The sequence below is a fragment of the Mustela erminea genome, chromosome 7 (assembly GCF_009829155.1).
Source record: "Mustela erminea isolate mMusErm1 chromosome 7, mMusErm1.Pri, whole genome shotgun sequence".
NCBI classification, from domain to species: domain Eukaryota; kingdom Metazoa; phylum Chordata; class Mammalia; order Carnivora; family Mustelidae; genus Mustela; species Mustela erminea.
Window position 1 is genome coordinate 91,801,873 of NC_045620.1, and position 14,822 is coordinate 91,816,694.

At 42.3% G+C, this 14,822-nt stretch overlaps 1 protein-coding gene across 1 annotated transcript; it reads left to right on the forward strand.

Moving 5' to 3' along the window:
• Positions 1-439: 439 nt before the first annotated feature.
• On the forward strand, positions 440-14,785 carry MTHFD2 (methylenetetrahydrofolate dehydrogenase (NADP+ dependent) 2, methenyltetrahydrofolate cyclohydrolase). The gene is made up of 8 exons (XM_032352491.1): positions 440-579; positions 5,385-5,569; positions 7,319-7,441; positions 7,853-8,005; positions 8,467-8,574; positions 9,983-10,075; positions 10,473-10,598; positions 11,939-14,785. The coding sequence occupies exons 1-8, from the start codon at positions 479-481 to the stop codon at positions 12,100-12,102; spliced, it is 1,053 nt and encodes a 350-aa protein (XP_032208382.1). The 5' UTR covers positions 440-478; the 3' UTR covers positions 12,103-14,785.
• Positions 14,786-14,822: the final 37 nt, after the last annotated feature.

Below are 14,822 nucleotides of genomic sequence, written 5' to 3' on the forward strand. Positions count from 1 at the left end.
AGTGTCTTGTATTTTTACTTGCAAGATCTGGCAACCCGGTTAAGTACATACCCTGTTCCTCATCCAGTTGTTTTGACATCCACGGTGATCCGTTTTTCCTATGATTTTGCCAAATGGTTTCTCTCTAACGCCATCATTCTTCTATCTGCTTGTCTTTTTATCCACTTTTTACGCTGCCTGGCACACAGTAGGCGCGTTCAAGCAATGAATGAACCAACTCTCACTCCGCCCGCCAGGCTTCCGTGACAGCCGCGGCGTCCGGCAGGGGCTTGCCTTCTTCCGCCAATCTCTACAGGCTACGGCGGCTTTCGAGCCTTCCGGGGCCTGCCGCTGGCTCTTCTTGCTCCAATCACAAGCAGGGCTTTCCTAGGAAGGGGCCAATGGGTGCGGGCGGGAGGCGGGGCCTGCCACGCGGACGCAGTATAACTGCGCGACCCGCGCGCGCGCTTCTCTCCTGGCGCGGGACTCGGCGCGGGTCATGGCTGCTGTTTCCGTCGTGTCCACGTTGGCCACCCGGCTGCTCCGGCCCGCGCAGAGCTGCCGTCTCCGTCATCGCCCCTTCCACCTCTCGGTAGTTCGGTAAGGGGGTCCGGGAGCTGGGTCAGCGCTGAAAGCCGAGGGGACGAGAGGGTGGGGTGCCGCCCGGGCTCCGGAGGGGCGCCGAGGGACGTTCTGCTGAGCATCTCTGTCCCGGGCGGTGACGGGGCGACGTGGCAGCCAAGCGCGGCAGCAGTCTGAGACCTGAGCGCTCGCTCCATGGAGCGGACTGATGCCCGGAGCCCGCCTTTCGGAGGGAGTCGGTCTCCGCAGCCCCGGGGCGTCGCCCTCTCTCGGGGCCAGTCCGTGGGCGGGACAGGGCCCACTGTGCGGAGCAAAGGCGCAGGCGGGCTCTGGCGCTCCGGGATTTACTACGTGGGACAGTGCGGAGGTTACCGGCCAGAACCCGCGGGCCGCCCTTGGCGGTGTTGCCGAGCCGCTTGGCCAAGCAGAGGATACGCTTTGGGGCGCGTGGTGAAGGGCTCTGAATGAGCAGCGTTCCGTGCGCGTCGGGATCCTAGCGGCGGGCCGGGTTGGTGCAGTCTGATGAAATCCCAGAGCCGGCTTGCTCGCCGGGTACCCGCTCTTCCCTCCTCCTTCGGGAGGTGGATGTGGCTCCTGCAGTTCTTCAAGCTGCCCCTTACCCTCCCAGGATAATAAATGTGCTGCGGTCACCAGGGCTTTGATGCGGTCCACCCGGAACTACTCATTGCCAGGCTGAGTAAGGGAAAATTCCGGAGAGGAGGAGAGAAAGAGCTCTCTGCTTGCATTTTCTTAGAGAGGTGATAGGTTTTTCTTGATCTTTTTAGACCTCAAACTTCGATTCTTAAACCTAGGTTGAAGAGTCTTCTGGGGTCCCGTGATTTGTCTCCCTAAATCTGCGCGCTCTCTCGCCCATCTTTAGAGTTTTTGCATTGCCAGCGAGCTAAGCCTTGTAACAGCAGCCCCTTCTTTCATCCAGGCACTGCCCTAGGCTGTGTGAATTCAGAAATGATCTTAAGTCTTCTTTCCTAGTGGAACTCACCTGTCAAGGGGCAGAACCCGTGTGTACTTTCTACTCAGTGTAAAAAAAAAAAAATGTTGGAAACATTGCCAAGGTGCTGTCGTAGCACAGAATGCGGATTAATGCGGGACCTTCTGGGCTTTCTTTGTTCTGACCCTGACCTGCCTTTCCAGCCCCATCCCTCATTACTGCTGTCTGTTCTCGCCCTTGCTCCCTTCCTGAGTTCTGGCCTTGTGTGCCTGTGGCTTTCATGATTGAAGACATTTGTAAAGATCTTCTAACTCATCATCTAGAAAACTGGACCAGTTCGTTCACTCTGCAGTAACAGATGCCCTCCTTTCACTAACGTTTCTGAATGAACGAGTAGGCTGCCACATCTCTGAAGGCAATACTGTAGTATTTATGGTTCCCTTTTATTGCTTTGATCACTGCTGCCTAGTAATTGTAAAACAGTAGTATCTTTTATGAGTATGCATGTATTCCTTTTGAGGGAGGAGGGTTTCAGGAACATAAACTCATGGTTGGAGAGAGTACTATAGTAGACTAGGGTATAGGGAAAAATGGACTTTGGAGGCTGGAGGCAGAGGTTGGTGTTTGAATCTTGTTTCTACTGTCCTCACTTTCTCCTCTGTATATGAATTATTACAATAATCCCAAGGTAAATGAGAGTAATGCATGTAAAACTCTTAGCAAAATACCTAATGTTTAATAGATGTTAGTTCCATCCTTCTTTGTGTGTAATTAATTAGTAGATAACCAAACTCTTTTCCAGTATAACTTGATCATGAATTGTAAAATGGACCTGATCATTGTTTTTATGGAAAATTACAGTGCTCTAAGCTATTGAATTAGGAAGGCAAAAATGCTACTGAGTTGGATTTTAATTCTGATTTTTACTTGAACAGTCCTTGTGACTTTTTTCTAGTCTGTTCACTCATTTTATTCTCATTTGTCATCTTAATGAATTATTAAACACATCTGTGAAAAGCATCTAATTCCTACATAAGTGTAAGCTAATATAGTTAATACATTTTGGATTCCCTGTGGGACTGAGCTGAGCTTCTGTTTCTTTTGGAGTAGCAGTTACTTTATCTGCCCTTTGGCAGAAGAGATGATGGGAAATTAGGTAATGACTCTCTGGCAGGACTGTGTTTCAGATTTTGCAGAGTTGTATGTGCAGAGGAGGGCTAAAACAGCTGATGTTACAGAAGATACTCATTGTGTTGTTGCTTTATTTTTGGTTCTTGTTGCTCTTTGACTTTTTTTTTTAAACCTAATTGGCATAACATCCAGAACCTGCCTTTGGGACTTGGAACACTGGGTTCTTCCAGAGCCCTGTGTTCTTAACTGTAGTAGATCATTCTTAACCCAAATGTGCTTCTACCATTTTGTCTAAGTTCATTGCTTTCAGTTTTTTTTTTTTTTTAAATTTATTTATTTGAGAGAGGGAGGGAGAGGTGGGGGAGGAGCAGAGGAAGAGAGACAAGGGTGGAGCCTGACAGGGCCCTAGCACACAATCCTGAGATCACGACCTGAGCTGAAGGCTGATGCTTAACTGACTGAGGCACCCAGGTGCCCCCTCGAAAGGAACTTTTTAAGGAAATGCAATTTAAGACTTTATTGAATATTTATATATGTGTATATGTTTACACACATATCTTTATGAGTAAGTAAATATATATATTATATATTAAGAATATGTGTTGTGTGTGTAAATCTAACCAAAGGAAGAGAGTAAGAAATTAATTTTTATTGAATATATATGCCTTGCACTTTATATATGTTATTTTATTGAATATAAATCACTGTCGTAAGCTCTTTTAAAGTAATCTTTCATTTGGCAGCGTTCCAGGTTGGGAATATGTTTCTGGACTGGGACTATTCCCCAGGAGTGTTCCAGAGGTGTGTGTGTCCAAAGCCCTTTGAATGAAGTCTTCAACTCTAGTTCTAAAATAGATTTGCAAATGTTAACATGTTTTCAGTTCCTTAATATACCATGGGTATATGTGAAATGCTAGTATATATTTTATGCTCTGCTGCTTTCATTACACAAAATTTGGGTAAATGTACTGTTTGCTATAAAATTTTATCTTTTTAATATCCCCAAGAAACAAATACAAATTAATATAAAGTTTAGGTATAAAATTACTGCTTTATATCCAAGACATTTCAATCTGGTTCAAAGTAGGTATTTAAAATTAATGGAGAGGAAGCATGGAAGGTTTAAATGCTGTTGAAGCTTTAAAATTCCATTTTAATTAACAGTGGTCTTAAGAATGAATCATACCTGGGGCACCTGGCCGGCTCAGTAGGAGGAGCGTCCAGCTGCTGATCCGCGGGGTTGTAAGTTCAAGCCCCATGTTGAGCGTAGCGATTACTTGAAAATAAAATCTTAAAAAAAAATGAAAAGAATGAATCATATCTGACCATACAAGATAACCAGTATCTTGGTGTTATCCCTAAGAATTAAATATGTTCTATAAGGGGAAATTTTTTCAATATTTCATATAATTGTGTGTCTCCTTGGTCTTGAGGTTGAAGCATTCTTCAACCTCAAGAAAGGGGGACAGAAAGAAAACGAAAGGGAAAGACATTTCCACTGAGACTTTTATGCTTAAGGAGCAGATGCTCATCCTACATTAAGTACTGGGAACTTTATTATAAGGACATATATGGAAATAAGAAAACCAGGAATGTTCTACATTAGAACCCAGGAAGAGCTGCATAAACAATCCTTATGGGGAAGAAGTGGTCTTTCAGAGATCAGAACATGGTTTTGGGAACTGAAGTTTCTTCTAGACCCTGAGTTTTCTCGTTGCCTCATCAGTAGCAGTTTCCTTATCTCTTGCTCTGTCCTACTTTGGGTGTCACTGCTCTGTCTCTACTTTTTTCTGAGAAAGACTCTTATCTGAGTCTTTCTCCCGCTCCTCCCACCAGCAGGTCCTCTATGGTTCTAGTGTGTGAATATGTTTCAGGGAGAAGCTCTTCCCAGTCTGGTTAACTACCACTGCCCCTTTGGCACTGAACTTATACATCAGCTGGACCTCTGGCCAGCCTAGAAATTGTCCTAGTGGCAGATACTCACTCCTGGTCTGTCAGATGTGGGCGGGTCACTGGGGTCCTGGGGTAGAGCACACTGCTACCCATGGGATGGAACCTCCTTCTTCTTACTGGGAATGTCTTCTCCAGGAGGGCTATGGGGAGCAATGGTAATTTTGAGGTCTGACCTTCCAGAACATAGTCTGTTGGTTTAATTGCATAACATAATTTATATATTTAGAAGCATCATAGAAATTAAAAGCCAATTGATATAACTGGGAAATGGTTCGAAATATATGGCTGGATGCTAATAACACAGGCAAAACACAAGCTACAAAATTGTATATACGCACATAGGAAACACTAACCTCATAGTGGTGACAGGTCAAATAAAACAATGCAAATTAAAACAATGGAAAACCTTTTTTGGGAGGGTCCTATCAATGTGTCAGTGATCAGGGGGCAGGATGGTATAGCGGTGAGAGCCTGGATTCTGGAGTCAGACGGCTGGATGGGAGAGCCCGCTTTGCCAAGTACTAGCTGGCACTCACCCTCTCCGCGCGTCAGGGTAATGATAGTAACTGTTTTAATCAACTTTATCTTCCTAAACCTGCAGCTGGACACAGATTAACCACTTTGAAACTGCCCTTCAGATTTCCGTTGACAGTCAGTTTAGGCGCCATGCATTTTAATCTACTCTTTAAGTTTGGGGTATTTAATAACTTTTTTTTTTTTGGTAGTCCAATCTTTACTTTTCACAAAAATGTAAGCTTTTTGGTGGTGTGACTGTGGTTGCCTTTTGCAGAAATGAAGCTGTCGTCATCTCTGGAAGGAAACTTGCCCAGCAGATCAAGCAGGAAGTGCGGCAGGAGGTGGAAGAATGGGTGGCGTCGGGCAACAAGCGGCCGCACCTGAGCGTGGTGCTGGTGGGCGAGAATCCTGCAAGTCATTCCTACGTCCTCAACAAGACCCGGGCAGCTGCAGAAGTGGGTATGTGTCAGTCGCAGACCTGACTGCTGTCAGATTGCAGCTTATCTGAGACAAACTCCATTGGCAGTCGTGATTCTTTTCTTCTAATTAGAAGGCTCAAGCACAGGAGGCTAATGGCATTGAACTGTATGCAGAATGTGGTCATAAAGAAATCAGGCCTGGGGCACCTGGGTGGCTCAGTGGGTTAGGTATCTGCCTTTGGCTCAGGTCATGATCTTGGGGTCCTGGGATTGAGCCCCATATTGGGTTCTCTGCTCAGTGGGGAGCCTGTTTCCTCCTCTTTCTCTGCCTGCCTCTCTGCCTACTTGTGATCTTTGTCTGCCAAATAAATAAATAAAATCTTAAAAAAAGAAAAAAGAAATCAGGCCTATCTCCTGGGGAGGCTTATAGACTAGAATGGGAGTGGTTGGTACACGTGGTGTCTTCTGGAATATAAGCTAAATTCTGTCTTTAGTCTTAACATTGGATAGGTGACCTTGAACATGGTTTACATTTGCTTTCCTTGAGTAGTAATGAGAGTCTGGCTGAGGTGTTTGAGATTTGGTGAAGAGGTCTCAGTCAGTGATATGGCCTAGAACACCTAGGTTTGAAGGAAATGACTCTGACTTCTAGGAAATAGCTTTCGGCTTCTTTACCAACGGGGTCCAAAGCCAATTAAATTGTGCAGAGGTGGGCAACTAAGTGGCTCAGCTGGTTAAGCGGCTGACTCTTGATTTCAGCTCAGGGCATGGTCTTAGGGTCCTGGGATTGAGCCCCACATCAGGCTCTACACTCAGCAGGGAGTTGACTTGAGGATTTTCTCTCTCTCCCCCTCTGCCCCTCCCCCTGCTTGCATGCTCTGTGTTTAAAATAAATAAAAATACATCTTTAAAAAAATCATGCAGTGGTTAGAGTTTGGAATGCAGAAACTGAGGTTCTAGGTGATGGGAGGTTCGTGTTTGAGGTCTTGCTATACCACAGACTCTATGATGGTAGACCTGGGGTAGATGGGCTTGGCTCTGCCTTTTCCTGCTCCTCTGTGGGTTGGTGGTATGAGTCCTAGATGCCCTTCCCTTCAGAAAGGCTGTGAAACCACTGGGGTGACTGGGCCATTGACCAGACCATGAGTCCTTGGTATCACTGAGGATTGAGGCCTCCTGCCCTTTGAAAAAGCTTTAGAACCTTTGAAAATGGCAAGCTGTGGCTTTTTAAGGCACTGGGAGGAAGCACAGTGCAGTGGAAAGAACATGGACTCCAGAACTTGAAGGACCGCCTTCATCACTATGTGGCTTGTGTTTCAATTTTGCTGAGCCTCAGTCTCCTTGTCTAAATTGAGGTTCATGAGGATAGTGTAGAAAAATGTAGCTAATTGTCAAGCCAACATTCTCTAGTGTGTATATTTGTGAAGTTACTTTTCTAGGTGCTTTGAGAACTGATCCAGGCTCTTTAGCTACCAGCGTTGGGCGTGATAACCTCTGTGTTACAGTACCATGGCAGGCAGCATAGCATTGCTCATTAAATGCTCAGATTTCTTTTTTCTTTTCTTTTCTTTTTAGATTTTTATTATTTATTTATTTGACAGACAGAGATCACAAGTAGGCAGAGAGAGCTGGGGGGGCGGTAAGCAGGCTCCCTGCTGAGCAGAGAACCCGATGCGGGGCTCGATCCCAAGACCCTGGGATCATGACCTGAGCCGAAGGCAGAGGCTTAATCCACTTAGCCACCCAGGCGCCCCGAGATTTCTTTTTTAACCTTGGAATTTTCTCATAGGAATCAACAGTGAGACAATTGTGAAACCAGCTTCAGTTTCAGAGGAAGAACTGTTGAATTTAATCAATAAACTAAATAACGATGATGATGTAGATGGTCTCCTTGTTCAGCTGCCTCTTCCAGGTGAGTTTTGGACTCTATCACTTAGAATGATTTCTGAGGAGTAGAGGATACTTAGCTACTCTATATACCTGGCCTCTTATGGGTTTGTCTTAAAGGGGAGGTAAACTCAGGAGAGTGAATATTATTAGGTATGCACAGACCTACACAGAATACCAATTCTTTCTTGACTCGGGGTTGAGATCTTGATACAAAATGGCAGCAGAGAGAAGCAGCTGTAGAAGAGGATCCTGCCTTTGATATTGGCATTTGGCTTTGCTGGGTATGTATTCCTTCTGTGCAGATGAAGAAGTCAATCACGGAGGCAAGTCATGGAATAGGAACAGGTTTGTGTGATAAACCAGCTAAGCTGGTGTCAGGCGGTTCAAACTATGTGACAGTGACTTCAGGCTGCTGCTCTGCTCTCTGTTTCAGAGCACATCGACGAGCGGAAAATCTGCAACGCTGTTTCCCCAGACAAGGATGTGGATGGCTTTCACGTAATTAACGTAGGGCGAATGTGTCTGGACCAGTACTCCATGTTACCGGCTACGCCATGGGGTGTCTGGGAAATAATTAAGCGAACTGGTAGGTATATCCCATAGTTGTATGTCTGTGTTAGTATCATGAAACCAGTACTCGCCACTGGTAGCAGTGCCTACAGTTGCAGAGTGGACACTTGGGCCACACGTCCTCCAGTCCTGCCCCTGAAGCCCGCCTCTCCCTGCAGTTGCCTATTTTGACTGTTTGCCTGTGTTGACTTTGTTGCTATTTAATCCAGAAGCCTCTGTAAAGGAAACATAAGGTTTCTTTGCGTTGATAATGCACACTCATGTCATATTTTGTAGCTTCCAGGGTCCTTTTCCTCATGTTCTTTTAGCCTTTAAGATGTGTAGCAAGTGATGGGACCTCCTTGAGTGATGAAGCTTAGTAACTCCCTTGCTTATCATGGTCAGATTCATGTCCTAGGCCCTCTGTCTGCCTTCTTTGGTGCTCCTTCTAACATAGTCTAGCACTCTTTTCATGTAAATATATATATTTCTTCATAGGCATTCCAACCCTAGGGAAGAATGTGGTTGTGGCTGGGAGGTCAAAAAATGTTGGAATGCCCATTGCAATGCTGCTGCACACAGATGGGGCACACGAACGCCCTGGAGGTAAGGAAATGGCCTTCAGAAGAGTGTTCCCTGCTCGCTTATATGAGAACCTTCAGAAAGTGCCCTGTGTTTGTTAAACTTTGTATTTGCTGTAATTTTGTTAGCAGATATTTGGGGAGTAATTTTTGTAGGAGAAGCTGAACTCCTGTCACCTGAAATTTTATTTATATTCATTTATTAGGAACTAGTACAGAAATGGACATGCCTCGAATATATTTGAGTTTTGAGTTTTGAGTGTAAGCATGGTTGTAGGCAATTAGATATTTTCAGTTATGGCTTTGATAGTTGGAACTAAGAAACAGTTCATAGTAGCCCATCCTGTATCATTTGATAGAAAAATATCTTAGACCATTACAAAGGATTGACTTGATAAGACTATAAAATGTTATTATCTCAGGTTCTGATGATTTGTCTGAGAAAAAAGCTCAGAAATCAGTTATCACATGTGATTATCATGACCTTACATGATTATTTCAGAAATAATGGCAAAACTACGTATTTTTAGATACCTTTCAGTACACTTATTTTTTTAAACCTTGAATAATTCTAGTGCTATTTTGCTTAGGAAAGGTAAAATTCATGTAAGACTATTGAATAGGATAAGGAATAGATAAATTTAATTTTAAATGATCCCGAAGGGTAGAGTTAGGATGAGGGGATAAAAGTTATAAGAAACTGGGTATTTACCCAAAGGTTACAAACATAGTGATCTGAAGGGGCACTTGCACCCCAATGTCCACAATAGCCAAACTATGGAAAGAGCCCATATGTCCATTGACAGATGAATGGGTAAAGAAGAGGTGACATATATATAATGAACTATTATTCAGCCATCAAAAAAAAAGAAGATCTTACTGTTTGTAACCATGTAGATGGAACTAGAAGGTATTATGCTAAGTGAAATAAGTCAGAGAAAGACATTTATCGTAAGATTTTAGTCATGTGGAATTTAAGAGACAAAACAGGATCCTAGGGGACGGGAGGGAAAAATAAAATAAGATGAAATCAGAGAGGCACACAAACCATGAAAGACTTCTTGACTATAGAGAACAAACGGAAGGTTGTTGGAAAGGAGGTGGGCGGGGGGCAGGGGGATGGGGGGGTAATTAGATGATGGCCACTTGTAATGAGCACTGGGTGTTATATGTAAGTGATAAATCACTGAACTCTACTTCTGAAACTAATAATATACTCTATGTTAATTGATTGAACTTAAATTAAAAAAAAAAAAAAAAGAAATGGTATTAATTGCTGAAAAGTAACTGGTACTGAGCTGTCCAGAATATATGGTACATGAATTAAGTCAGTTACTTTTTCAGGGATGGTGAATTTCTAAAATGGGTTGCCTGGTTCTAATCCAGTTTCAGTTTTGATTCAGAAATCAAGACATGTATTTTTTAATCCCTAGGTGATGCCACTGTTACAATATCTCATCGACACACTCCCAAAGAGCAACTGAAGAAACATACAGTTCTTGCCGACATCGTGGTTTCCGCTGCAGGTAAGAACCCCAGGGAGGCGGGGGAGGCCTCACCTCAGACGGGTGAAGAGCGACTGCTTGGAATTTGCCTGCCTTCCTGCCACCCTATTCACCATTCTTCTAGCCGTGGTACTGTATGCGGCCCATAAAGATGAGGCGAGAACCGTGTGTGCGGTGTTGGTTTCTGGCTTTCCAATCTTGACTTGATGGGCGAATGTTACTTCAAAACCTCTGAATATGTCTGTTTACTGTATGAAGTTTCAATGGTTCCTTGGCTAATGGTTTTTTACAGGTTTTCATCAAACAAGCTAATTAGTTCTTCCAGGTCTTTTAAAACTGAAATCAAATAAGCCTCTGATAAGTAGAATCTTCCTTTCAGGACTAGTGATCATTCCTCTCATTCCTCTCTGGTTTGCAGGCATTCCAAATCTGATCACAGCAGATATGATCAAGGAGGGAGCTGCAGTCATCGATGTGGGAATAAATAGAGTTCAAGATCCCATCACTGCTAAACCCAAGTTAGTTGGAGATGTGGATTTTGAAGGTAAATGATATAATTTTCTTAAAATATAAAATCAGTAAATAGTACCTTTAATGGACATTTAGGACAGATCATTTACTTTTAACTTACGTTACTCTTGGGGCACCTGGGTGGCTCAGTTGATGGAGCATGTGTCTGTTGATCTCAGGGTTGTGAGTTTGAGCCCCAAATTGGGGGTAGTGGTAATTCAAAATGTAATCCACGTGAATTAAGAGAAACTTAATTTACAATCATTCTAGGACCACTTTAGTTGTTTATATCATAAAATTATAGGGACCAGGTATAAACTTTTCAGGGAGGTGTTGGCTCTTTCCTTAAGGTTACTTCATAATTCAAGTGATTTCATCACTTTCAACAAGTCTGAAAATTTAATGAATTGACTTTCTGAAACCACTGAGTCTCCTAGAAGGTGTTACAGATTTATCGTTTTCACATTGAGGGGAGAGATCACAGACCTGGCATGTTAAAAATCATCCAGGAAAGAGCCACGTTCCTGGATTTTGAAATATACTAGTAGGTTTCTCCTTTCAGTTCTTAAGCTATCATGTTTATCTCAATTTTAGGTGGGTAAACCTATTTCTAGTTTTCTATTTCTAATAAAGCAACCAGACACAAGCCCAAGTATCTAAGTATTTTTTCCTTTAAGATTAAGTTAGAAAAAATCTTACTCTCACTTTCCAGAAAATTACTTTGCTTTGGTGCTTGGGCAAACAGTATAGTTAAATAAATATAGTCAAATAATAGCAAATAAGAGTAAAAGTAAGAAAATGATGTAGGTAGGTATTAATTGGTAATATGTTAATATTAATAATATAATAATTATAGTTATATCTCACATATAGTTAACTCCTTGAGGTTTTTCTTTCTAAACTGATTTAATTTATTTGACAGAGATCACAAGTAGGCAGAGAGGCAGGCAGAGAGAGAGAGAGAGGGAAGAAGGCTCCCTGCTAAGCAGAGAGCCTGATGCGGGGCTCCATCCCAGGACCCTGAGATCATGACCTGAGCCGAAGGCAGAGGCTTTAACCCACTGAGCCACCCAGGCGCCCCCTAAACTGATTTAATATGAAGGAAAAGTTTGGATGGTAAATTATAGGTCATTTGGATGTATAAATATTCATTGAACAACTCTTATTACACGAATGTTCTTTTTTTAGTATATTTGAAAGCCTTTTCTCCTAAGTGATATAGATATGACTTATTTTTTAATGAGTTTGAGGCTTACGAAGGTGCTTATGTATATTCTTGGTTTTTCTTTGGATGCTTCTTCCATGGTACGTTAAGATGCATACATTTCCTTTGCCAGAATTAAGGCAGAGCATACCTGTCTTGTTTCTATGTAGGAGTCAGAAAGAAAGCTGGTTACATCACTCCAGTCCCAGGGGGTGTTGGTCCCATGACTGTGGCAATGCTGATGAAGAATACCATTATTGCTGCAAAGAAGGTGCTGAGGCTTGAAGATCAGGAAGTATTGAAGCCCAAGGAGCGTGGAGTAGCAACTAGTTAACTGTTGCATCTTCTGTCACAAACATCACTCCAAGCCAGTCCAAGAGGCAAAACAGGCCAATAGAAATGCAATATTTTTTATTTATTTTACTGAAATGGTTTAAAATGATGCTTTGTATTTATTGAAAGCTGAACTGGGTGGGCGTCTGTGTGTGTGGCTCTGCCGTACCTCACCACGGAGCAAGCTGGCCTCCGGCTAGGTCGTCTGAGCCGGCCAAGAGAAGCACTTCACCTGGTGACAAACGGGGAGGACATCGCCCCCGTAAGATCGGGTGCTTAACTTTGTCAGGCCACTTCAGTTAAAATTTGCCTTTTCTAGGATTGCATTTCCCAAGTGCTATTCCAATAAGAGTTGATACTCACTTTAGGTTCTAAACCTTTTGAGTTCAACTAGTCAAACCAAAGGAAAAATGTTGCTAGAGAAAATTAGGGAAAAAGTCAAAAGGAAGAAATGATAATTGAGTAGAAAAAACATTACTGTAATTTACATACCTATAGTATGTAGAACTACATGTGAATGGTGTCCTGAGTTGTCATTCCGTGGCTTAGTCATTGGGAAAATATTTAGGGTAGTTCCACGTGCTGTCAGTCCTCGTCCTATGTGTGTTTATTCATGAGGCTTTCCCATGTTCCTCTAAGGTTTAAAGACTTATTTTATAGATTATTTGTGTGTTGTCGTATTTGGCTTTTCCTCTATCCTTAAAATTCACTGTTACATCTTTGTACTCTTGGGGGTGTCTGTATTGGTTTCCTCGGGATATCTTGAAACCTATTTTTGAAAAACAAAACTTGGGCTTGATAATCATTAGGATTAGGGCAGCCTGTTTAAGTATGCAACTTACTTTTCCACCAAAGACTTGTTAGCAGCTGCCTGCTTTTTCTCTGATGTACCTGTTGGCTTTCCCCAATGGGTTTTTGAGAACTTGAGTTCATATTGAATTTAATCAGACTTTCTGATTAAAAGGGGTTTTTGTTTGTTTTGCTTTTTTTTTTTTTTAAATAAAACACTTCTGACTGGTGTGGAATGAGTTCTGCAAAATACTGTATCTTCCCGCCTCTGCTCTAGTTTTGACCTAATCATAGTTAATCTTTCTGGTTGGATATAACAGATGTCAATATTCCTATATTTGGTAACCCCTAATCCTATGCCTTAAACAAAATGCTGTGGAGAAACCAGTCTAGTCCTTTCAGTCTGATGTCCCACCAGGTTGTGCCAAGCTGGGAGCTTAATCTGCAAGATTCATTTAAGTGGTTAGGCTTATTCCGGGTGTTTTCTAAACCATGAAGTTGAATTTACACATTGTTGGATTTACAGAGGACTTCTTGACGTGCCTGCTCCCTGCTTTCTATACAATTACTTTTTCTTTTTCAATGTGTGTGTTTGATTTGAAAGATTGGAAGGTATTTGCTGGGCACAGTTTGAGGCTGGGATAGGTCCCTGTGTATTCTCTCTTCTCTACCAGGGTTGAGTATTTTGGGGAGGTGGGATGAGAAGGCAGGCGGGGATGTAATTTGGGTAGACAGGTCCTCCTACTCCAGGCAGCTTGAGGTGGAAAGAAAAGAACAATGGGGAGCTGACTTCTTCCTTGTTCTTCTGCCAGCTGACTTTACTCTTTTGATAGTTTCCCGGGTATGAAAGAGGATAGTTTGCTGGAGATGTTTTTGTAAGCGAGATTTAGCTCATGTCCATATCCCATGTTTGCTGACTAAATTATTAAACATGGAGCAAGATGAGCAGACAAGATTAAGTTTTATTGAATTATAATTACAAGTGGAAAGAAGTTCTGACCTACAACATGGAGAAGTAACAATATGTCAACCTGTTAAGAGCTGTCAAAATTAAAATGTTCATGTATATACAAAATATAAATGACATATAAGGTGAAAATTACAGTGATCAATTTACAACAACAACAAAATTAACATTGTAGTTTCCAACTTGTTTGATTAATCAAGCACATTTATTCTTAATCCATAACATTTCTACAGTTCAATTTGGACAAAGTACTATTGGAAATCTACCATCTTTTAAAACTGAAATGTTAAGGGTCAATTGTTAGATCTTCCAGGATTGGTGCAGCTGAAGATAGAGAATTTATCCTTAAATTCAAGTGATGGTTCTGGGTTAGAGAGCAGCTAAGTCATTTTGCTGCGATCAGTACAAGCAGGAGAGGTATAGGGCTTTCTCTCTTGACAGTATCCCTTAGAAGGGAGCTCTGAGATGTAACTTAACACAGTTTTCTAGGGACCAGGCACTGTATGAAGCTCTGAGGGTTGCAGGCGCAATTGGCTGTCCTCATACCCAAAGTGTTAATCATCTAGTATCGTTTGTCTTTAAAAAACAGAAAAGAGTGAAGAAGAAAAGCACCTGCTTTGGTCACCGTGAGTAAATGTAGTAACTAACCAAAGTGATTTCCTCAAGACTGAAATCCGCAGTTGTTTTGGAGAAAGTGAATGTCAGCTGCACTGTGGCTGTCAGGCACATAGTGGGTGTTAAATAAACAAGGTTGGTCTTAAGTGGGGATTAAAGATAGCCTGGTAAGTTTTGTGAGGACAAGGTTTGCTTCCTTATTAATGACTTATTAATCTATCCAACTTCCAATCATTCCTTTAAAGTACTAATCTTTTTTTTTTTTTAAGATTTTATTTATTTATTTGACAGACAGAGATTACAAGTAGGCAGAGAGGCAGGCAGAGAGAGAGGAGGAAGCAGGCTCTCCG

Excerpts from the sequence above, each read along its gene's own strand:
- MTHFD2 (XM_032352491.1), top strand. The coding sequence starts at position 479 with ATGGCTGCTGTTTCCGTCGTGTCCACGTTGGCCACCCGGCTGCTCCGG. Across the intron at positions 8,006-8,466 it reads GGAAATAATTAAGCGAACTG|GCATTCCAACCCTAGGGAAG; the intron begins GTAGGTATATCC and ends ATTTCTTCATAG. Across the intron at positions 8,575-9,982 it reads GGCACACGAACGCCCTGGAG|GTGATGCCACTGTTACAATA; the intron begins GTAAGGAAATGG and ends TTTAATCCCTAG.